This window comes from Spermophilus citellus, assembly GCF_964194105.1.
Source record: "Spermophilus citellus genome assembly, chromosome: 13".
NCBI lineage: Eukaryota > Metazoa > Chordata > Mammalia > Rodentia > Sciuridae > Spermophilus > Spermophilus citellus.
In genome coordinates this window covers 95,126,985-95,152,151 of record NC_138193.1, presented here as the reverse complement: position 1 = coordinate 95,152,151, position 25,167 = coordinate 95,126,985, and the positions used below count along the sequence as shown (strand labels likewise).

Genomic DNA, 25,167 nt, shown 5'->3' with positions numbered 1-25,167 from the left:
ATCTTTGTCCAATAATCTGTTTCTCATTTCTATCTCAGAAATCATCAAGAATGGTCTTTACTGTCCATATTTCTTTTTTTTAAAGTTTTACATGAAGTTTAGTATCTTTTTAAAAAATATTTATTTATTTTTTTTAGGTGTAGATGGAACAACACAATGCCTTTTATTTTTATGTGGTGCTGAGGATCGAACCGGGTCCCGCCTGTGCTAGGCGAGCGCTCTACCGCTGAGCCACAATCCCAGCTTCTACTGTCCATATTTCTATCAGCATAGAAATATGATGCTGATGGAAGCTTTCTCTACAACTCTTCTACTTTTTCTTTCTGAACTCTCAACAGAATCACTTTTGTAGGTCTATTCATATCAAAGTAGAATTTTTCTAGCAGGAACTTGAGAACTCTTCCCACCTCTTCCTATTACATACTTTTAGGTATTCATTACCCTGGTACACCTACTTGAAAACCAATTTCTGTCTTTGCATAAGTTCCTATAACAAAATGCTAAGTGGCTTACAAGTAACAGAAATTTATTTGACATACTGTGGAGTCTGGGAAGTTCAAGATCATGGTGCCAGCATGGTGAGGGCCCTTTCTTAGTTGTTGACTGCCTACTTCCTAATGTCTGTACATGGCAGAAAGGGTGGGGGATAACTTTGGAATCCACTTTATAAGGACACTAATCCCACCTCATGACCTAATCACCTACAAATGACCCACATATTAATAATATTACCTCAGGGCTTAGGACTTAAACATTTATTTGGAAAGCAGGGTGGGGAAGCATAAACTGCTGATCCATTGCAATGTCCTTTATCATGTTGAGGAAATTTCTTTCTATTTCTAGTTTGTTTACTATTTTTATCGTGAATGGGCATTGGACTGTCAAATGCTTTTTCTGCATCATTTGATATGATCATGTTTTTCCCTTTATATTATAATATTACATTGATTTTTTTTAGTTGTCAATGGATCTTTTATTATTTTATTTATTTATTTATTTATATGGGGCCCTGAGGATTGAACCCAGGGTCTCACGCACGCCAGGCAAGTGCTGTACCATTGAGCCATAACTCCAGCCTAGATTTTTTTTTTTATGTTGCATTCTTGGAGTAAATCTTGCTTTCACAACTTCTATTCAACATTTTTCTGGAAGCTTTAGCCAGATCAATTAAACATACTATGTAGTTTGCTTTTTATTCTATTTCTCTTTGTTGTTGTTGTTTATTACTCTATTTCACCTTCAAATTTGAAGGGTAATTTCACTAGTATAAAAGTCTAACTGGGCATGGTGGCATACACCTATAGAATACCAGCAACTTGGGAGGCTGAACCAAGAGGATCACAAGTTCAAGGCTAGCCTCAGCAATTTAGCGGGGCTCTCAGCAACTTAGCAAGAACCTGTCTCAAAAAATTAAAAAAGGAATGGGGATAGAGCCCAGTAGTAAAGTGCCCCTGGGTTCAATCCCCAATACCCAAAACTTAAATAAATAAAATTAAAATTAAAGGGGATTGATGGGGATGTAGTTCAGAGATGAAACACTTGTTTAATACAAAAAAAAAGTCTAGGTAGGTATTTATTTTCGTTTAGCACATTAAAGAATATAATTCTGTTGTTTTCTGTCTTTATTTTTTTAAATTTATTTTTTTAGGTATAATTGGACACAATACCTTTATTTATTTCTTTTTATATGGTGCTAAGGATTGAACCCAAGGCCTCACATGTGGTAGGTGAGCGCTCTACTGCTGAGCTACAACCCCAGCTGTTTTCTGGCTTTATATAAATATAAATTATATACACACATATATACATATCTATATATATATATATACTTCACTCTCTCTATATATATATGTACATATATATTTCTCTCTCCCTCTCTCTGTTACACACACACACACACACACACACACACACACATTTTAGTAGTAAGGATTGAGTCCCGGGTGATCTATCACTGAGCTATATCCCCAGCTCTACTTATTTTTTATTTTGAGACAGGATCTCACTAAGTCGCTGAGGTTGGCATTGGCCTCCCAAATACCTAGGATTTATAGGCTCGTGCCACCATACTTGGCTGTTTCCCAATATTTCTAACAATATATCAACTATTCATCTTATTACTCCTTTGAATATAATGTATGTTTTATCTTTGGCTGTTTTAAAGATTCTTTGTCTTTTCAGCATTATACAGTGAACTTAAGTTTGGCTTTTCTTTATGTTGTTTGATAACACCTCTTGCATCTAAGGCTTGAATCTCAGACTTTCTAAATTTTGAAAAGTTCCAGTTATTTACTTTTTTAAAAAATATTTTATTTACATTTTTTAGTTTTCGGCAGACACAACATCTTTGTTTGTATGTGGTGCTGAGGATCGAACCCGGGCTACACCCATGCCAGGGGAGCGTGCTACCGCTTGAGCCACATCCCCAGCCCCTCCAGTTATTTACTTTTAAAAAAGACTATTTAAAAGCAATTTTTAGATTCACAGCAAAATGAAATGTAATATTTATGGGGATTTTATTGAAGCCTGGGATGAAGGTCTTCCTTAGAGAATATTTCATTTACTTTGACTATGGTTTTGGGAACCATTCAGATGGCGTGAACTTGAGCTTCAAATTACACAAAAGCCAGCCTATTGTTATAGCTTCCCAAGGACTTATCTCTAGTCCCCTAAACTTTTTAGTGTGAAGGCAGCTTTCCTTGCAGTTCCTTTGGGGTTAGCAGTGATAACAAGTTTGTCTCTCTTGTTTTTTTTTTTTTTTTTGTTGTTGTTGTTGTTGTTTTGGTACTGGGGATTGAACCCAGAGGCATTTTATCACCAAGCTACATTCCTAGCCTTTTTTATTTTGTGACAGGGTCTCCCTTAATTGCCCAGGCTGGCCTCAAACTTGTGATCCTCAGCCTCCCAAGTAGCTGGGATTACAGGTGTGTGCCATGATGCCTAGCACAAGTTTGTAATTTTAATGCTATTGTGAAGGAGATATTTTATTATTTTAAGTGATATCTTTATAGATTTTTGCTGCTATAGAGAAAATTATATTGACATCTGTAAGTTGTTTGGGTATTTGCAAATCTTGGTGAATTCTTTTTTTTTTTTAACTAAGAATTTAATTCAGAAGCACTTAATCACATCCTCAGCCCTATTTTATTTAGAGACAGGGTCTCACAAAGTTGCTTGGAACTCCTGCCTCAGGCTCCCGAACAGCTGAGCTGGTGGGATTGCAGGTGTGTACCACTATGCTCGGCTTCTTGACTGCTTTTAAAAAAATTATTTTCAGGGGCTGGGGATGTGGCTCAAGTGGTAGCGCGCTTGCCTGGCATGCGTGCGGCCCGGGTTCGATCCTCAGCACCACATACCAACAAAGATGTTGTGTCTGCCGAGAACTAAAAAATAAATATTAAAAATTCTCTCTCTCTCTCTCCCCTCTCTCATTCTCTCTAAAAAAAAAAAAAATTATTTTCACCCTGATTTTCCTTTTTTTTTCCCACAAGAGCTAAATTCTGCATTTAAAAGAATGTTGTATTTTATTCAGCATTTCCAGGTGTTTTGTGATGTGTTTTCATATTATTTAGGTCTATAATATGTATTTGAGATTAATATGTATACAGATGTCAGGCATGTATGGTGGCTAATCCCTGCTACTCAGGAGACTGAGGCAGAAGGACTGCAAATTTAAAACCAGCCTGGGCAATTTAGCAAGACCCCTTCTCAAAGTAAAATAAAAAGGGTGGTGGATATTGTTCAGTAGTAGGGTCTTGCCTAGCACATGCACGGCCCTGGGTCCCATTCCCAATAACACACAGAAGTGTATAATATACATATATATTTTTTACATTTTTGAAAATATAGATGTTGGGCTGGGGATGTGGCTCAAGCAGTAGTGCGTTTGCCTGGCATGTGCAAGGCGCTGGATTCGATCCTCAGCACCACATAAAAATAAAATAAAGATGTTGTGTCCACCAAAAACTAAAAAATAAATATTAAAAAAAATTCTCTCTCTCTAAAAAAAAAATAGATGTTTATATATACATACACATTGGTATATACATTTCACATATATAGGCATATATGTAAAATGTATATATCATATATATGTGTGTATGTATATACTCTAGTATATGTATTTCATACATATATTCATAATTTTTAAGTATATTAATCTGCATTGATGAACCCAACCAAATTACATCTTAAGCTTGGGAATCATCTTGTTACAAAGTTATAAAAAGTTCATTTATTTTTTACTATAAAATACTAAGATTTCTATTTGGCCTGACAACCTGATGTTTAAACTTGTTTGAAATTCCTGCCCATGCTCTGAACTCACCCATGACTGGGTCTCCTTGACCAGATAATAACCCTCTCTGAAACCTCAGCAGTGCCTCACAAATTCTCATGTTGGGATCTGAATTTACCCCTACCTTGAAATATCATGCCATGTAGATCATTAATCTGCTATCTGCCCTTGTATTGTTTGCCAGAACCCTGTTAGTTACAAGTTCCCAAGACACCCCCCTTTGTAACTTTTTGTGCTATATAAACCTCTCCTTCCCTGAGAGCTGGTTTGATCTCTAGCCTGGTTTTGGGAGACAGTCGCTGGCCAGCCTTCTTTGTGTACACAATATAAGCTTGCTTTAATTTGATCTAAAATTGGAGTTGGTGGTCTTTTCTTTGCGTCGTGGTTCAACAGCATTTCAAAATTGGTTTTCCTTTTGCCTCTTATTTTTAATCAATGGTCCATTGTGGACATAAGTTCTTAAATAATATACTAAATAATATATGACTAAACAGAAAATCAATCAAAAACTGTCTAAAGGTTCAAAATTACCATTGCAGCCAGAAGGTATTTGGCTGAGTGGTAAATTGTGTTATTGAGTTCTGAGTGTTCGTGAAGTCCCCACTAAATGTTGTGTAGGCTCTTTTGATACTTTCAGGAGACTGATGCCTAGGTTTAAAGAGAAGAAATAAAGTGCTTTATTTAAAATGGTAACAAATGTTATTACTGTCTTTGAAAAGACCTGTATCACCTTTGCAAAAAACCTAGAATTTACCCACCACTCTTGGGAAACTATGACCTGTAGAACAAAATTAAAATTCTACTATTAGGCACAATCTTGCTTCTACCTACCTTTTCAGCCTTATCTCCCACAACTTAGCAAAAGTGCACCTGACAACTGTGATATGTTGATCTTTTCAGTGATTTTCCCATTTGTCCGCAGTGATCTTTTTTTACCTAAAAATCTTCTGCTGATTCTTCAAACTCTACTACAAAATGGCAATTTATTAAGTAATTTTTCCTTTCTCACAAGAAGCTAATCACTCTTCTCTGCATTCCCTAATTTTTATATTTCTGTTATAGCACTTACACATGGTATTTTAACTTATCTGCTTAGATGTCTATTTTCCTTACTAACATAAGTTCAAAAAGTATAGAAATTATATTTATCTTTGTAGTTCAGCACCCGGCTTAGCAAGTACTCAAAAGTCATAATTAAATAAACAAGGTGGTAATTAATGATATGGTTATAGATGCCAGCTGTATGAATATCTGATATATAAGATATATTAATATCTGCTATATGTGAGATGTGCTGTCAATAAATCTCCAACCTAGAACATAACCCAATTTTATTTTTTTTCCTTTTGTGCTTCTCTAGACTTCAAACCAGCATAAATCGAAAAAGATCCAGAAACCCACAGGTCAGAAAAGTCCTATCCTTTACTCTTCAGTTCAAGGCTAATGATATATCAACTGTGGATCTGCTTTAAATAACAGAGGGAGGTTGAAAAAGAGAATATAAACGAAGGGAGTGTGCCTATTCTTTCTAGCATCTCCACTTCCAATGAGACATAAACAACTCCATAATTCCTTCCATGATGGCTTTCCTCTTGCTTCCTTTCTTCATCTACTTTTATGCAAAGCCCAGTATGGGAAAGAAACTTGGTCACATAAGAGAATGGACAAAGACTCACTACTAAGAGTTTGGTGAGGGAAATTTCAATATATTTTTTTACTAAAAGTTTGGTTCTTGTCCTGGATGCCAATCCAATAATGAGAACACAGTTTTGAGAAAAAGGAAAAAGAAGTGTTTGCTACCAAGGAGAAACACAGAGACTCCTATCCCAGAGGCTGTGAGTCTCCACATCAGTGATAACAAAGAGTTTTTAAAGAGGTGGTACAAAGGTTATATTTCATGCGTTTCCTGTCCTGGGTTGTAATTCACTTGTGAATTTGGGAGACAGTCATTTCTTAGATCTTCTGGCACTATCCCAAATCTGAATTACTTTGTTCCTGTAGTGGGTATGTGCTCAAGGGCAGATAACTCTGTCTAGGATTGGAAAGAAAGCTAATACTGTTTCCCCTTAGATTATGGATGGGAGTTTAGGAATGACAGACAGAGAAAAGAAAGAAACATGTTTTTAAAAAATAATCCACTGGTGGACATGGTAGCACACACCTGTAATCCCAGAAATTTTGGAGGCTGAAGCTAGAGGGTTACAAATTCAAAGCCATTTAGCAAGGCCCTAAGCAATTTAGCAAAAACCTTGTCTCAAAAAAAGAAAAAAAAAAAAAAGAGCTAAGGATGTGGCTAGGAACCTAGGAACCTGGAACACCCCTAAATTCAATCCCTGGTAACAAAAATAAATAAATAAATCACAGGTGCAGAGCAGCAAGGACTGTATTCAAACATGAAGTGGACCTGTTAAACCTTTATTTCCCTACTATAGATGCTGGGTAGACTCCTTTGAAGGAAAAGACAAATCATTAGGACCTCTGTTTTACCACTCCAATGTCCTATTCCCATGGCTATTCCTCCTCTTCCCAATGGCTGACATCTACTACATAATGAAGGCAACATCTTTTTTTTTTTTTTTTTACTTGAGATCTGATCTCTACCACTCATTAACTTTATAACCTTGGGCATGACTTCACCTTTGTTTGTGTATTTGCAAAATGAGGAGGTTGTGCTAAATGATATAAATAGTCACTTTGCTAATAGATTCTTCACTCCTATTCCCAGTTCCACAGTTGGAAGAAAACATCAGGATGAATTGCACTGAAGCTAATCCAACATGGTGAGTGAGTGAAGCCTGTCTTCAGCCTGTACCACTGATAAATTATCTTAATCATAAAATTTAGGAATAAATACCTGAAATGCTAACTTCCTTCATTGTAATTGTTGTCTCCTTTCTAAGTTGTTTCTTATTGTTTTGCTTACTGGTATTTTAATATCACTTCAATCATACTGATATATTCTGTTACATCCAGTATTTCAGAACTCCCTGTGAGCTGGACCCAGGAATATATACTCTGGTCAATGGGCAAAAGTCTTCAACATATCTTCCAACACCTGGAAAATGCAAGGTCAGGGAACATAGTTTCTGGTTGGGGGATTGAAGATGGTAAAGCATTTAAAAGGATTTAAGAGGGAGGAAGGAGGAGAGTAAAGGTGGGAGGCAAAAGGGAAGGAGAGTTTTAGTTCTGGCAGTGAGCAAAATTCTGGGTTCAAACTAGTTTAAGGATCATATCTGTGTAGAATGGGAATGTTGTTTCTCTTTGTCCTGGTGGAAGAACTCTTTGCACATGTAATTGATGTTGGGGAAAACAACTTTTCCCCCCCAAATCTCCCCTGAAGCCAAACATATTTTTCCTTTTCCTCTTTTTCCTTTTCTGATTCCAAAGCAAATAATTGGAAACTTGTCTCTTTATTTCTTAGATCAAGTCTTATGGAACTGGGTTTGCCTGAACCCCAGGATGTGACTTCTTCCTCCTCTTCCTCTTCCTCTATTCTTGTGGCTCAGGAGGCTGTTCTACCCAGTTGTGACTGTATGAAGGCAGAACTTTCTACTGACAATGTTATCTCCTCTGGATCATCAAGCACCAGCTCCAGCCTGTCTTACCTTCCTATCTTTTCTGAAGGAAGAACTTGGCAATTCCAGAGCAAAAGTTTACCTGTTTCTCCTCAAAAGCAATCATCTGTATTCAGGAACCAGGACACATCCCTGCCCCCTTTTTGGCTATCAGAGCCTGAGAAATCAGAACTTTTTCAGAATTTGGCAGCTCTTTCATCTATGCAGCCTCAAAATTCTTTTATTAACTCTATTTTTGAATCCCAAGGTCACTGCAAACAACAACAGAAAACAAAAGATAAGAAAAGGAGCAAGAGTCATTTGGTAGCAGATGAGGGGCCAAATTCGGTTTCAGATGAGAGACCACAACTCCCAGGTTGGGCTCCACTCCAGCTTTCTCCTTTGGCTAGAGGAGAGCTAGAAGGGCATATGTCTTGGAAGGTCTGTACTTTGCGGGAACAAATAGTGCCCTCACCTGTGAAGGAATCATGGGCAATGCTGAATTATTTAATACAAGCAGGAGTCCCTGGACCAGAGAATACCCAAACTCAATTATCTATGCCTATTCATCAAAGCACTAAGCAAAATACCAATAATAAATCCCCAGACCTTCCATCATTTCAGCTCCATGTGAACATTGGTGTGGAATCTGGATTAAATAGGACAGAAACAAAAATTTCACAGTCATTTATCTCAAATAAGCAGCTACAACCTGGGGATGATCCCCAAATTCTTGGATCTAAGCATTTAGTTAGGTCAATGGGCTCTCCACCTCCCAGAAGTTTAGGAGTTAACATAATTCAAGAAGAAGCCACTTTATTGAAGAAGGACCCAAAGCATGTGCTAGAGCTTAGTATAGAACAGAGAGTCATAGGTCTTCCAGAAAAAAGGATACAGCAGCATAAGACACAAGTGACTGATGTGGAGCTGACCCCAAGGTTACCATATCAAGTCACAGATAACCTAAAGGTAACTCCATTGGCATTGCTTCAGGTCATGAATTCAATGGGAATGATCCAAGAATCACATTCAGATGTGATAGAATCTATGAGTTTGTTTCCACAGCTGCCAAATCAAGTTGTAAAACCAATCCAGCCCAAGGAAATAATGAGTATAACCCCCAAATCACCAAATCAATTAATCAAGTCAATGGAGATAACCCCAAGTCCTCAGCAACAAGATGTGGAATCAGAGAGGATGAACTCAAGACGGAATCGGGTCCCAGACAATGTGAAGATAACTCCTGTAGCATTACTTCAAGTCATGGATTCCATGGGGATGACTAGCAAATCGCATCCACATATCATAGAATCCATGAGAATGATCCCAAAGCCACAACATCGAGTCATGAAGTTAGAGAAGATGGACACATTGTTGGACCAGAAAACCATAAAAACAGAAGAGATGAGTCCAAGGCCACAACAGACAGTGATGCAAACTGTAGAAATGAGTCCAGGGCCACAGCATAAAGTCATGGAGTCAGTGAGCATGACCCCGGGGTCACAAAGTCAAGCCATGGAACAAGTGAAGATTACTCCAGAGCCAGTATATCAGTACACAAAACCATTGGAAACTGTCTCAACACGATTACATCAAGTCATGGATTATAAGAAAGTAACTCCAGTGGTGTTACTACAAACCATGAATGCCATGGGGATAATTCCATTAGCACAGCCACATGTTACAGAATATGGGGGTTTGACCCCAGATTCACAGTCTCAAATTACAAATTTGACCCCAAGGTCAACTCAACCAGTTGGTTTAACTTCTTCCCTTAGCCCTCCTACAACTCTTGCCCCACTAAAAGTTGTAGAATCTGTGATTTTACCTCCAAAGCTACCACCTAACATCACAAAATCAGCAAGAATGATTCTAACACCATCATATCAATCTGTACATTCTGTAAAGGTAACTCCCGTAGCATTGGGGTTGCCCTTTGGAATGATCACAGTACCACAGTCACAAGTTATAGAATCTCAGAGTTTGACCCGACAGCCAATATCTCAAGTCAAGGAATCTTTGGAATTGACTTCTGGGTTACAGAGGCAAGTGCACAACTCAGTGAACATGACTTCACAACCACAGCATCAAGGCACAGAATCTGTGTCGTTAACTTCAAGAACATCTCATCAGGTTATGGATCCTTCAAGGTTGAGCCCATGCTGTCAAGTCCTGGAATATTCAGAGATGAGCCCAAGGCAAAACCATAAAGTAACAGAAACTATGGGGTTGACCACTGACACATGGCTAAAAAGGAGCAAATCTACACAGCTGACAGAGTCACACCATCAAATAATGGAATCTTTGGGGACAATCCCAGGAAAAATTGGTCAAGGTACAGAATTTGTAGGAATGAACCAAAAGCCACTGCATCAAGTCACAGAATCTGCTGTAATGACTACTACATCATTGCTTGAAGGTGTGAAATATATGGAGGTGAAGCCAATGTCACAAGTTAAGATTGTGGAGTCTATGAAATTATCCCCAGAATTGCAAGATTTAAAATCTGAGAACCTGGTCCTAGGACCAAGATTGCAAAGTATGAAATCTGTAGATACAACCACAGGTTTAGTTCCACAAGTGGCAAAATATGGACAGCTGACACCAACTATAAAATCTACAGGCTTGATCCCAGAGTGTCAATGGCAGAGTATAAAATCTGAAGAGTTAACCTCCATACCACAGCTGCAACAAGGTGAGGAATCTATGCAGTCAGCCCCAGAGTCTCTGCCTCAAGATATGGAATCTATCCAACTCGCTCTAGGACCACAACTGCAAAGTGTAAAATCTGCTGAGTTAACCCTAGCACCACAGTTGATAAGTAGGAGATTGATAGATTTGAGCCCCCATTCACAGTTTCAAGATAGAGATTATGCTCATTTGGACCTACCACCAGAGTTTAAAGATACAAAAACTGTGGAATTGACCCTAAAGACACCACTGGAAGATATAAAATCCATGGAGCTGACCCCAAAACCATCAGTACAAAATATCAGCTCTGAGAAGACAGCCCCAGTAGCATTGTCTAAAGATGTAAAAACTCCCCAAATGGTAGAATATAGAAGAGTAATTCCTGAGTCACAAGTGCAAAGTGTGAAATTTGGGGAAGTAATCCCAGGTATACAACTTCAAGCAGTGAAATCTGTAGAGTTGAACCTCAAACCAAATTATCAAGCCCTAGAGCCTGAAAGATTGACTCCATGGCATCAAGTCTCAGAAAATTTAGGAATGATCCCAGAGTCAGAACATCAAGGCACAAAGGTAAAACTTACCTCTGACATTTGTCACCAGGTAGGAGAATCTGTTGGGTTGACACAACCATTTTTAGAAATTACCCCAGTGCTATTAACAGAATCTATGAAGATGAGTCCAACATCATTCAAAGACACTTGTAAGACTGTGTTCCAACTTGTAAAAGTGATGGAGGAGACTCCAGAACCACAACACACAATAAAACAATCTCTGGACTTGATACCAGGATCAGAGGTGCAAAATGTAAAATCAAAGGTGTTGACCCCAGAGCCACAGTCCCAAGGTAGGAAATTTGTTCCTCTAAATACACAATCACATTCAGAAGTTACCAAATTGTCAGAGATACCCTTAAAGGCAGAATCTGAAGACGCAGAAACCATGGGGTTGGTATTCTCTCAAGCTGATAAGACCCAGAGGGCTGTCCCAGAACTGTATTCTCTGGGGTTGACTCTAGGATCAGAAATATGCTATGAAAAATCAGGGTCATTACCACAAAATTTGAAATCTGTTAAACTAAATTCTGAGTCACCCCCACTAGTGGTTGGATCTAAAACTTTAATTACAGGATCAAAACCATATCTTAGAGACTTGATCTCAGGGCCACAACTCCAGGGAGTAAAGTCTAGGCAAACTGATCCAGAGTCCCAGTGGAAAGGTGCAAAATGCATGCATTCAGTCCAACAGTCAACTACCAGAGTGGCAGAATCTGAGAAGCCAAAACCAGAGCCAGGGATACAAGGTACATTATTGGAGGAATTGACTAAGGGGGCACAAAAACACAGTGTGAAATCTGCATATTTAAATCTAGGCCCATGGCAGCCAAGTGTCAAATCTTCTGGAATGACTCCAGGTCCACAGTTGCAAAGTGTTAGATTTTCCAACTTATCTCCAGATACACTTCTTCAAGAAGAACCTATGGATTTACTCTCAGGGGCCCCACATTATAGTGTGAAATCTGATGAAATGACCCCAGGTTCCCCAGTACAAGAAATCAAATTGTCTGATTTTATCACAGGGACAAAGCATCAAAGTGTCAAATCAGTACCACTGATTCCAGAACCACAGCCTCAAGGTGTGAAATCTGTGGAACTAAGCCCAGGACCAAGCTTGCAAGATGTCAAATTTTCTGATTTGATCCCTGAGCCAAAGCATCAAAGTTTCAAATGTATACAGTTTATACCAAGGGATGAGCTTCAAGATATAAATTTTCTAGGGTTTGTACCAGAATCATCTTTGCAGTTAAGCCAACAGCCACAGGTTGAGGATATGAAATCTGTTATGTCTACTGAAGGATCACAGTTTTACAGAATGAAATCTATGATATTGACCTCAAAACTACAAAGTGAAAAACCTGAGGAAGAAAATCTAGAGCTATGGCAGCAAGATACCAAATTTTCTGGATTGACCTCAGGGCCAAAGCTTCAAGGTGTCAAATTTGGGAAGCAAACCCCAGGGTCAGGGATTGAAATGACTCCAGAGTTAGGGCTGCCTGATTACAAATTAGCAAATGTGTCTTCAGGGCTTCCAGACATTAAACAGGCTGGGATTAACATAGGGCCATGCCTACAAGATGTTAAATTTTTGGATACAACATCAGGAACTCAACCTCAAAGAGTGAAATCTTCACAGTTAATCTCAGGGCCACAGCCTCAAGGTGGGCAATTTTTGGAGTTCACCTCACAGCCAGAGAGGCAAGGGTCTAAATCAGAGTTGTTAGTACCAGAACCACTGTTTCAAGATGTAAAATACGTAACAATGAACCAAGTGCCACACTTTGAAGGTGAAATTTCTTATAAATTAGTCCCAGAGCCACAGATAGCATATGTAGAATTTATGGAGTTGATTCCTAGGATGCTGTTATCAAGTGTAAATCATTATGAGTTGGCCAGAAGACTACAGTCACAAGGTATAAAATCTGAATTAGTCCAAGTACCACAGTTGGAAAATGTAAAACCTGTGGAACAGACTCCAGTCTCAAAGCTTCAAGACTTAAAATCTGAGAAACCAATCCCAGAAACACAGCTAGAAGATAAGATATCTGTGGAACTAGTCCCAGGGCCACATTTGGGAAATACAAAATCTGTGCAGTTAACACCAAAGCCAGAGCTGGGAAAAGTCAAATCTATGGTGTTAACTCCAGGGCCACAGGCAGAAAGTGTGAAACCTAAGGAGCTCACCCTAGCTTCAAAGATTCAGGTTTTAGGATCTGCATCACTACCTTCAGGACCACAGTTGGAAAATATAAAATCTGTGGTCTTAATGCCAGAACCATGTCAGGAAGGTATAAAATCTATGGAGATAACTCCAAGTTCTCAAAAGGAAGGTGTGAAACCCATAAAGATAACCTTGGGACCACAGACAAAAGATTTCAACTCTGTGGAATTTGCCCCTTATTGCAAGGTTGAAGATATGAAATCCATGGAGTTGACTCCAGGTTCAAAAATTCAAGATTTGAAATCTGTGGAGTTGGTCCCAGGTATACAGAATCAAGATATAAAAGCTATGGAATCAAAACATGGCTCAAAGATGCAAGATGAGAATTCTGTGGCTTTTGTACCTGAGCCATTGCTTCAAGGTGTTGAATCTATGGAGATTTCTCAACAACCAGAACTGCAAGGTATTAAGCCTAAGGAATTGGCTTTAGAGCCACAAATGCAAGATTCCAAATTTGTGGAAATCACCCCATGTTTTAAGATACAAAATTTAAAATTTGTAGAGACTCCAGATTCACAGCTGCAATATGAAAAATCTGTGAAGTTGACTCCAACAGTAAAAAGGCAGGTGAATGTAACCAGAAGAGAAGGAGTTCAAGAAGTAAAATCTGTGGACTTAGCCACAAGGCAACAGTTTCAAGGGATGGCACCTGTGGATTTAACTCTTGGGCCTGAGCAGGATGACCAGATATTTGTAAATTCACTGGAGAGGACATGTGTGGATTTAGAGCAACCAAAAAGGGGATCTGAGTCAGAAAGTATAATATCTTTGAATTTAAAAGGGCCCAAATCTAAAGGTATAAAATCTCTAGACCTCAACTCTGAGCTACCACTGAAAGATACAAAATCATTTGAATTGGCTCCAGAATCAATTATTCAAGATGTAAAAGAGAGAGAGTTCAAATGTGAACCTCAGCTGCAAAGTATAAAATCTTCCAAGTTGACCCCAGGACCACAGTTGTACCAAGTGAAACCCATGGAGTCAACTTTAGAGCCACTGCTTCAAGATGCGAAAATTGTGGAGTTAGACAAAGAGCTGCAGTCTGAAAGTATAAAATATATTAACTGGATACCAGAACCAGAGTACCAAGGTGTGAAATCTATAGAATTAAACTTTGGGTCACAATATCAAAGTGTCAAACCTGAAGAATTAAAAACTTCAGAAGTGATGCCATCTGAATTGTCTATAGGGCCAAAATTTCAAGGAGCAAAATCTATGGAGCTTAATCATGAGCCACAGTTGCAGTGTATAAAAACCTCTACACTGACTCCAGGACCAGAGATACAAAAAAGGAAAATTTTTGCATCAACCTCAGAGCCACAGCTTCAAGGTGTGAAAACTGTGGAAATACACCAAAGGCCACAGCTTAGAAGTAGGAAATCTGTGCAGTGGATACCAGGACCTGAGTTCCAAGGCCTGAAAGCTGTAAGATTAAATCTTGGGCCACTATCTCAACGTGTTAAATCTGCAGGATTGAAAACTTCCATAGACTTGAAAAGTACAAAAGTATGTGAACTGACTCTAAGGCCAAAACTTCAAGGTGCAAAATCTATGGACTTTAACCTTGGGCTTCATGGTCAGTGTTTGAAAACTCCTGAGTTGTCCCCAGGACTAGAGCTGCAAAAAGGGAAAAAAATTTCAACCTCAGAGCCACAGCTTCAAGGTGTGAAAGCTGTGGAGTTAGACCAAGGGACACAGCTTGGAAGTAAGAAGTCTGTTCAGTGGATTCCAATATCTGAATTCCAAAATATGAAATCTGTGGTAAATCTTGAGTCACAATCTCAGAGTGTCACAGCTCTAGAGTCAAAATCTTCAATACAGTTAAGAGATGTGAAAACATCTGATTTGACTCAAAGGTCAAAGCTCAGAAGTGTACAACCTTTGGAATCACTCCAGGAGTATCAGCCTCAAAACTTCAAATATATTGATTTGAAATCTGAGCTGCAGTTGAAAAGTACAGAATCACGTGACCCAACCTCAAGGTCAAAACTCTGTGATATAAAATCAATGGTGTTCAAATCTGGCCTTCATTTGCAAAATTTAAAATCTTCAGAGTTGACCTCAGGACAGCTGCAGGAAGTGAAACCCTTGGAGTCATCCCCAGGAACAGAACCTCAAGGTGTGAAGTCTCTAGTGTATACACAAGAGCCACAACTTTCAGGGGTGAGATCAGAGATAAAAAGTCAAGGGCCACAATTACAAAATGATAAACTTGTAGAGTTGAACTCTGTAATACACTTGAAAAGTATGAAATCATCAGAATTGGCTCTTCAGACAAAGCCTCAAGGTATGAAATCTGAGGAGTTCAACTCTGGGCCCCAGAGGCAGAGTGTAAAATGTTCTAAGTTGACACCTGAAACAAAGTCCCAATATATGAAAGGTACTGAGTTAAGCCCTAGTTCACAGTTGAAAGGTATACCATATTCTGATCTGACAGAGAGAACCAAGATTCAAGGTGTCAAAGCTATAGACTCCAAACCTAGGCCACATTTGCAAGGTGTAAAATCTAATGAGCCAATACTGAGGACAAAGCCTCAAGAAGTAAAATGGGTGGAGTTGAACTTGGGCCCACAGTTGCAAGATGTGAAATCTTCTAAATTGATCACAGGAATAAAGCTTCAAGATGTAAAATCTATGAATTTCGGTTCCAGACTACACTTACGAGGCATGAAATCTTCTGAAATGATCACAGGGAGAAAGCTTCAAGATGTGAAATCTGTAGAATTCAAATCCACTCCAAAGTTGCAAGGTGAGAAATCTGATTTGACCCTGGGGAGGAAGCTTCTAGGTATGAAATCTGTAGTGCTAGACTCAGACCCTCAGTTACAAGATATGAAATCTTCTGAGCTGATCATGGGTATAAAACTTGGAGGTATAAAATCTGTGGAGTTCAGTTCTAGAAAATTCCTTAAAAGTATAAAATCTTCTGAGATGATACCAGGGACACAATTTCAAGTTGTTCAATCAGTGGACTTCAACTCTGGATCACAAATACAAGGTGAAAAATCTTCTGAGTTGATTGAAGGGATGAAATTTCAAGATGTGAAGTCTGTAGAGTTTGACCATGGTTCAAAGTTACAAGGTGTGACATCTGAGTTAATACCAGAAGCAAAGCTTCAAGGTGAGGAATCTGTGAAATTCAATTCAGGCCCCCAGTTGCAAGATGTGAAATTTTCTAAGCTGATACTGGGGACAAAACTTCAAGATATTAAATGTAGAGGGTTTAGTTCTGGACCATACTTACAGGGTGTGAAATCTTCTGAAGTGATCTCAGGGTCAAAGCTTCAAAAAGAGAAATCTGTGGGATTAATTCCTCAGCCACTGTGGCAAGATGTGAAATCTCTTGAATTGTGTCTAAGTAAGGTACAAGATAGGAAATCTTTGGGGTTCAACTCATCCCCACAGTTCCAAAATAAGGAATTATCCAGGTTGACACCATGTATGAAATCTATGGAATTTAACCCAGCAGCGAAGCTCCAAGGTGTGAAATCTTCCGTAAACCTTCCAATAGAGGTCAACCATGGCTCAGAATTACAGGTTGTAAAACACTCTGAACTGCCCTTGGAATCAAAGATTCATAGTGTGGTATCTTCTGAATTCAGTACAGGAAATCAGCCAAAAGATGAGAAATCTCATAAATTGAGTCAATGGCCACAGTTTCAAAGTGTAAATTTTATGGTTTTCAATCATGAGCCACATTTGCAAGGGATAAAACCTTCTACCCCAGATGAGCAATCTCAGAAATTCAAGAATAAGCTTAAATTGAAAGGTGAGGAATCTTCTGAACTGAATCAAGGGTCACAGACTCAATATAAAAATTTTATGGCATTTGACACTGGGCCACAGTTAGAAAGTTCAAAATCTTTTGAATTTATACCTGGGTCAGAGCTTCAAGGAGTAAAATCTCAGATGTTCTGCTTTGAACCACATTTTCAAGGTGTGAATTCTGTGTCCCTTCCAAAGCCCAAACCCCAGTGTGAAAATTCTACTGGGTGCCACCCTGGGCCACATTTTCAAGGTGTGAATTCTGCATCCCTTCCAGAGCCTAAACCCCAGTGTGAAAATTCTATTGGGTGCCACCCTGGGCCACATTTTCAAGGTGTGAACTCTTCTTCTGTTCCAGGGCCCAAACCTCAGTGTGTAAATTCTATTGGGTGCCACCCTGGGCCACATTTTCAAGGTGTGAATTCTGCATCCATTCCAGGACCCAAACTTCAGTGTGAAAATTCTACTGGGTGCCACCCTGGGCCACATTTTCAAGGTGTGAATTCTGCATCTCTTCCAGAGCCCAAACTTCAGTGTGAAAATTCTACTGGGTGCCACCCTGGGCCACATTTTCAAGGTGTGAATTCTGCATCTCTTCCAGAGCCCAAACTTCAGTGTGAAAATTCTACTGGGTGCCACCCTGGGCCACATTTTCAAGGTGTGAATTCTGCATCTCTTCCAGAGCCCAAACCCCAGTGTGAAAATTCTACTGGGTGCCACCCTGGGCCACATTTTCAAGGTGTGAACTCTTCATCTGTTCCAGGGTCCAAACCTCAGTTTGTAAATTCTATTGGGTGCCACCCTGGACCACATTTTCAAGGTGTGAAGTCTTCTGAGTTAACTCCAATTGCAAAATTTCAAGGTATAAAGCCTTGTGAGTTGAATTTAGAGAGGGAAAAAACTATGATAGTTAACTCTGGACTACATTCACAGGATTTGAAATCTGAACTGACTCCAGGGTCAAGGTTGAAATCTGAACTGACTCCAGGGTTAAAATTTCTAGGTTTAGCACCTATGGAATGCAGCCCTGGACCACATGTACACTGTGTAAATTCTTCTAAATTGAATTCAGAGCCAAAATTAGAATTTATAAAGTCCATGGAATACAAACATGGGCCAGTATTGCAAGATATTACAACTTTTGAATTGTCTTCAGGAATAAAAATTCCAAGTATGAAATCTGAATTTCACCTAGGGCCAGAGCAACAAGGCATAGAATCTGTTGTATTCAACTCTGTACAACATGTACAAGACATAAAATGTGAATTGACTTCAGGGACAAAGTTCCAAAATGTGATACCAATGGAGTTCAACTCTGATCTTCAACTTCAAGGTACGAATTCTTCCAACTTGAATTCAGAATTTGAACGCATAAATTTTAAGTTTAGTCCAGGGCCACAGGTGCAAACCATGAAGCCCTCTGAACTGAATCTTGGGTCAGAATCTCAAGGTACAAAATCTGTTTTGTTCAACTCTGGGCCCTACTTGCAAAGTATGAAATCATCTGAGTTAACTGCAGAAACAAAGTTTCAATTTTTGGAGAACCAACTTGAGTCAGGGCAGCAAGTTGTACAATCTCTGTTCACTTTGGGTCCTCAGTTAAATGGTGTGCAATCTTTACACATGCATACAGATGTACAGTCTACAGAGATGAGTAACCAGCCATTGCCTTTTGGCGAGAATTCTGTAAAATTGATTTCAGGCCCTGGGCTGCAGGACTTGGAATATGGAGTATATGCGGTAGAACCATGTTTTCAAAGAGCGAAATCTGTGGAATTAAACACAGAGTCACATCCTCAAGGTATGAATTTTGAGGAGTTGCCTTTACACCTCAAGCATCACAGTATGTTTGCACCAAAGCCATATTGTCAGGCTATGACATCTCTGGAGTGGAAACCAGGGCCACAACTTCAAAGTGTAAATTCTTTAGGGTTGACATCATGCCTCAGTTCTCAATGTGTTAAACCTGTGATCTTCACACCGAACTCAGGTTTTCAAAATGTAAAACCTGTGAATCTGAGGCCAAGGTCCCAGCAATATGAAGATATGGACTGCCAGGAGTTGACTTTAGGTGTAAAATCAGTGATGTTGACACCAAAACCAAATAGTGAGTTTCTAACAGGACCAGCATTGGCTAGTGTCAAATTTTCAAATTTGTTTCCTGAATCACAGCAACCAGATGTAAAAACTTTGGAGTTTACTCCAGAGCCAAAGTTGCAAAGTATAAAACATCTGAAATTGTCTCCAGTGTCTCTGCAGCAAACTGTTAAATCTGTGGAGTTAGCACCTAAGTCACTGCCTCAAAAACAGAAATCTGGTAACCAAACTCCAAGAAGTGATCAAACCACAGAATCCTCTGAAGTTATCTCCGGCCCAGGGAAACAGATTGTAGAATATTCAGAGATGATCCCAAAGCCAAAGCAGCAAGTCCCTACAACTGTGAATTTTAATTCAATATCAATTTACAAAGCCCCAGAATCTCCAGAAATGACACAAGAGTTGGCACAAAAAGACACAGAAACTGTGGAGAAATCTGTGGGATTGACCTCAAAGCCAACAGATAAAGCCACAGAATTTTCAGAAATGCCTCTACAGCTAGATCTTCAAGTACCAGAATCTGTTGATCTGGCTTCGGTGCTAAGGGATCAAGGCTCAAGATCCTTAAAATTAACCTCAGAGAAAAGCTACCAAATCCCAGAAACTCTGGGGATGCTCTCTCAATCATGGCCTCAAGTTAAGGATTTGGGGGAGTTATATATAAAACCATTACAGCAAGTTATAGAACCTGAAGGGATGATCCAAGAATTCAAGCATCATGCTACAGAAGATATAGGGTTGATCTGTGAAGCAAGGTTGCAAGGGAAAGAATTTCTTGGAACAACCCCAAAGACAATAAGTCAAACTACTGGATATGCTGAGAACTCTCCAAAGCACTATCCTCAAACCTTAGAACCTGTGGGGATGATCTCTGAGAAAAGAATGCAAAGGGAAAAAACTGAAATATCATTGCCAAAGCCATCATATCATGTCACAGATTCTGCTTCAGGGATGACACCATGGCTAGGACACATTCAAGGTCCTGAATCTGTGGAGCTCACTTCTGAGGAACCTATGGAATTGACCCCAAAGTCACAACATCATGTGGGATCTTTAGGAATAACATTAGGGTTAGGAGATAAAGTCCCAGAATCTGTAACTCTGATCTCTAAGCCATCACTGAAAATGGAGGAATCTTTAAAGTTGGCTCCAAAGCAAAAAAGTCAAGTTGTGGGACATGCAGAATCTATAGAGCTCAACTCTGAGACATGGCAGCAAGATAAGGTATCAAGTGGGCTAACAAAGTCACAGAATCAAAGAAGGAAAAATTCAGGGATAGCTCCAGCAGGACCACCGAGTCAAATTATAAAAGGTAAGAAGATTAGTCCAAAACCACTGGATCATGTCACATCACAGATTCAAGTTGCTCAATCAGTAGGGGTGATGCCAGCAGCTCCCCCCAAAGTTGTAGAATCTGTGAAAGTGACCCCTAGGCCACCACTTCAACTTGTGGAGTCTGTGGCAACACCAGGGCCAAAACCTCAAATGGCAGAAAATATTGAGTTGACTCCAAAACATCAAGACGTAAGATCTTCAGAGTTGACCTCAAGCCCATGGTTACAGAATATGAAATATAAAGAATTAATCACAGAGCCAACACATCAAATTTTGGAAAAGATTGTGTTAACCCCAGGGCCATTGTATCAAATTGTAAAATCTGAGGAATTAGCACCAGGACCAGTTCCTCAGGTTGTAGGCACAATAGGAGTAGCCAGGGGATCAGAGATTTATGTAATGGATTATTTGGATTTAGTCCCAATGCCTTATCTTCAAGAACTGGCACAACCTGTAAAATTAACTCCCAGACCAAGTATTCGAGTGATGTCTGCAGAATTAGCCTCAAAACAAACATCTCCATTTGAGGAACCAACAATATTGACTCATGAGCAAAAGTTGACGCCTGCAAAATCCTCAGAGATAAAAACAGAATCTCCTAAAGTTATGAAATCTGAGGATTTGAATCAAGGACAGATGTGTCAAAATTGGGACTCTAAGGAATCAATGTCAGAAGAAGAGTCACAAGTAAGTGATTTTTTCTTAGAGTCCCTAAACAGCTCTTCAACCCCACTCATTTCAAGTTCTGTCAAAACATCTGAATTAGGAAGCCTTTGGGGTTCTGGGATCTCAGAAGTATCAAGAGCTTTGGATATGAAGAACCTTGGGACATATATTTTGCAGCCTGAAGAGTCCTATTTGGACTCTGTTATGATGCAGTCATCATCTCTTCTCTGGGACCTTCAAAATGAACCCTCGGATAATACAGTGGACATTGTGGAAACCCCACATCCTGAGACTGTGGGAGTGGATATCACATCTAAGGAGATAACTAAGAAGAAGCAGATGGAGAAGTCAGAGGACTCACTCCAGAACCATTCCCAACATCCATCACGAAGCCGGAGATCACCATCTGGGACTTTCCAGGGAAGATCAGGGTCTCAAAGAGGTTCTGCTCGGCCTTTCTTGGGCAGACAACAGAATGTCTGGGAGAATCATGTCAATAGGCAGCGACTACCTAGAAAATATCTCTCTGCTATGCTAATGCTAGGGAATGTCTTGGGGACGACTATGGAAAAGAAGCTTTGTTCTCGAAGATGTTTAGCAGAAAGAGCCACTACAGATATCTATAAGTCTATTCAGAATTTATTTGGGGTTCCAGCTGAACTGATGGAATTTTCCCAGAGCCTGCTAGAGAATGGTCCATGTACTATTTCACAGCATTCAGTGGTCAAAAGTTACATTCAGAGACATACTTTATGCCACGGTCCTGATCAAAGAGGGACTCTAAGGATGTGGACACGTGGCTCCACGGCTTCCATAATACGGCAATACTCTGGGACCAGATTGGGCACAAAGAAAACAGACTCAAAGCTCAGTAATATATCCCAGGAAGTCACTCAGCATATGCCTATCTCATATGTCGAGGGCCAGCTTCCTGCCCTAGCAAAGTCAGAGTCTTCTATCAAGATATATTATAATAGGGAGGATCCTATTTCCCAGGAAGAGAGTGAAAACACACAGAGTGATTCACAGAGAAGAATTTTTAAGTCCCAACACTCCTTCAAGCCAAGTTATCTTTCTCCAGTCAAGACTGACTTTTCAGAACAGTTTCAATTGCTACAAGAACTGCAGCTAAAAATAGCAGCAAAACTCTTAAGGAGTCAAATACCCCCCAATGTGCCTCCACCTCTAGCTTCAGGTCTTGTCCTAAAATACCCTATCTGTCTACAGTGTGGCCGATGTTTAGGATTTAATTGCTGTCATAAAATACATACCACTTTTGGGCCTTATCTTCTTATCTATCCACAGATCCACCTTGTAAGTACTCCTGAAGGCCATGGTGAGATTCGGTTGCATCTTGGCTTTAGGTTGCGGACTGGAAAAAGATCCCAAGTTTCAAAGTCTCATGGAAGAAGCAGACCCATGACACCAAATAGTCCTATAGCACCATCAAAAAGGAAAGCTAAAATTTATACTCCAGTTTCTAAGAATCCTACTCCCACGAGAGATTTCCAGTCTAGAGCTTTCCAGTCCCCTGCTCCTGTACAAGTCTATAGCAAACAAAGGCAATGGGGTAGCCCTGGTCTAGTAGGAAAGACAGAAATTGGAGAGTTGGGGCATTATGAATTGTCTCATGTGCACTCCCTATCAGAGAGTGACTCTGTAAGCTGCTATCAGGATGAAACATGGGCTCGAGTGAGAACCAAAAAATCCTGGGATTCAAAATTTCCAGTGAAGAGAATCAACAAAGGAACACCAAACACAAACAGTGGAGCCACAATACAGAGTCCCTCTAAGGAATTCCCAGCCCCTTTAAAAAGAAAGAGGACTGTAGTAGCTCGTACAAGTTCTGCTTCCTTAAAAAGACCAATTAAGAAATCCCCCCAGCCCAAGTTCCTGCGACTGCTCTTTCAGGGCCTCAAGCAGGCATTCCAAGCAGCATGCAGAATGATAGCTTCTTTTGGACAGAAGCCTGAGGACAGGACCAGGCCAGATGATTTGTGGTCAAGCAAAAGCTATGATTCAAAACAAAAAGCCAGAGACTACTGTTTACCAAAAGACAAAAAAGGAGATGGGACACCAGTTGTCAAGCAAAGGCCACCTAGTCCAAGCACTAAGAAGGAGGACATATTGTTGGAGGACACAAACCAAAGCAAATCAGCCCCACAGCCACAAACAGAGAGCCCTTGCCAATCCAGACCTCTCCAACTGCCCAAGCCCACAGTGTCCCAAAGAGAGGTCACTTTACAAACTGCTACTGTCAGGCAGACTTTGGGTGTAGTTCAAAATGACAGCAGCAGCAGTGCCAAGAAAACCCTCCATAAAGATGAAATTTCCAGTCAGAAGTCCAAGAATTTGCTCAAATCCGAAACCAGACTTCAGGTGAAGAGAAACGCGCACAGTTACCATAACGGGAAAGGCCCTCACAAGGAGGCCAGCTGCCACCAGGGGGACAGAACCCCGCAGAACGCTCCTGAGAAGAGCCAGCGCAGCCCTTCCGACAGAACCCTTTCCAGTGTCTCTGAGAGGAGCCATCAGGGACTCTCAGAGGGGACACATCGCAGTCCCTTGAAGAGGAGCCATCACGATGCCCCAGAGAGGAGACGTCACAGTCTCTTAGGCGGGAGTCATCAAAGCTCCTCAGAGAGGCCACCTCACAGTCCCTCAGAGAAGAACCATGTCAGTCCCTCAGAGGTGGTATGTCCCAGTCCCTCAGAGGTGGTATGTCCCAGTCCCTCAGAGAGGAGCCGTCCCAGTCCCTCAGAGAGGAGCATTTGCAGTCCTTCAGAGAGAAAGCAGCATAGACCCTCAGAGAGGAGCCATCGCAGACCCTCAGGGAGGAAACATCACAGTTCCTTAGAGAGACGTCGAAGTACCTCAGAGAGGAGTCATCGCACTCCCTCTGAGAGGAGCCGTCGCAGTACCTCAGAGAGGAGCCATCCCAGTACCTCAGAGAGGAGTCATCCTAGTACCTCAGAGAGGAGCCGTCGAAGTACCTCAGAGAGGAGTCATCCCAGTACCTCAGAGAGGAGTCATCCTAGTACCTCAGAGAGGAGCCATCCCAGTACCTCAGAGAGGAGTCGTCAAAGTACCTCACCCAGGAGCCATCGCAGTTCCTCAGAGAGAAAACGTCACAGTCTCTCAGAGAAGAGGTGTCGCAGTCCCTCAGAGAGGAGGCTTCGCAGTCCCACAGAGAGGAGCCGTCGAAGTACCTCAGAAAGGAGCCCTCTCAGTCCCTCAGAGAGGAGCCCTCGCAGTCCCTCAGAGAGGGGCCGTCGCAGTGCCACAGAGAGGAGCGGTCGCAGTCCTCGCAGTCCCTCAGAGAGAAGACGTCGCAGTCCCTCAGGGAGGAGCCTTCGATGTCCCTCAGGGAGGAGCCCTGGAAGTCCCTCAGGGAGGAGCCGTCACAGTCCCTCAGAGAGGAAAAGTCCCTCAGAGAGGAGCCGTCGTCGCAGTCCCTCAGAGAGGAGCTGTGGTAATTTCTCTAAGATATCCTTTGGCAGTCCCCCTGAGATAAGAGGGCACAGTCCTTCTGGGAGAACCCATCACAGTCCCTTTGAGATGAGGCAACACAGGCCCTCCGAGAGGAGCAAGCATCGCCACCCTGAGAGAAGTGATCACAGTACCGCTGACAGGACCTGTCACCGTCCCTCTGAGAGAAGTCAACGTCGTCATTCCAAGAGGAGACACCCCGGTCATTCTCAGAGAAGACACCGTGGCCACTCTGGGAGGAGACACCGCGGTCACTCTGGGAGGAGACACCGCAGCCACTCTGAGAGGAGACACAGCAGCCACACTGAGGGAATCCATCAGAATCTCCCCAAGGAGAGGCTCAAGCACAGCTCCCCTAAGGAGAGGCCCAGACATAGTTTGTCTAAAGATTCCAAGAGTTACTCAGCCATGCCTCCCGCAGACCAAAAGGAGAACTTCAAAAGCAAGACGAGTTTGGAGGCCCGAAGCTAGTAGATGAGGAGAGCTCTGCCCCTGTTA

General features: G+C 40.9%; 1 protein-coding gene across 1 annotated transcript in view; it reads left to right on the top strand.

The window, feature by feature from the left end:
* The window catches only part of SPATA31H1 (SPATA31 subfamily H member 1), a gene marked incomplete at both ends in the record, with an annotated part of 41,240 nt that extends 16,100 nt beyond the window's left edge, over nucleotides 1-25,140 (top strand). The window contains 4 exons of the mRNA XM_081265163.1: nucleotides 5,658-5,736; nucleotides 7,023-7,077; nucleotides 7,271-7,366; nucleotides 7,821-25,140. Coding sequence (XP_081121289.1) covers nucleotides 5,658-5,736; nucleotides 7,023-7,077; nucleotides 7,271-7,366; nucleotides 7,821-25,140 — 17,550 coding nt within the window. The remainder of the gene's footprint in view (nucleotides 1-5,657; nucleotides 5,737-7,022; nucleotides 7,078-7,270; nucleotides 7,367-7,820) is intronic.
* Nucleotides 25,141-25,167: the final 27 nt, after the last annotated feature.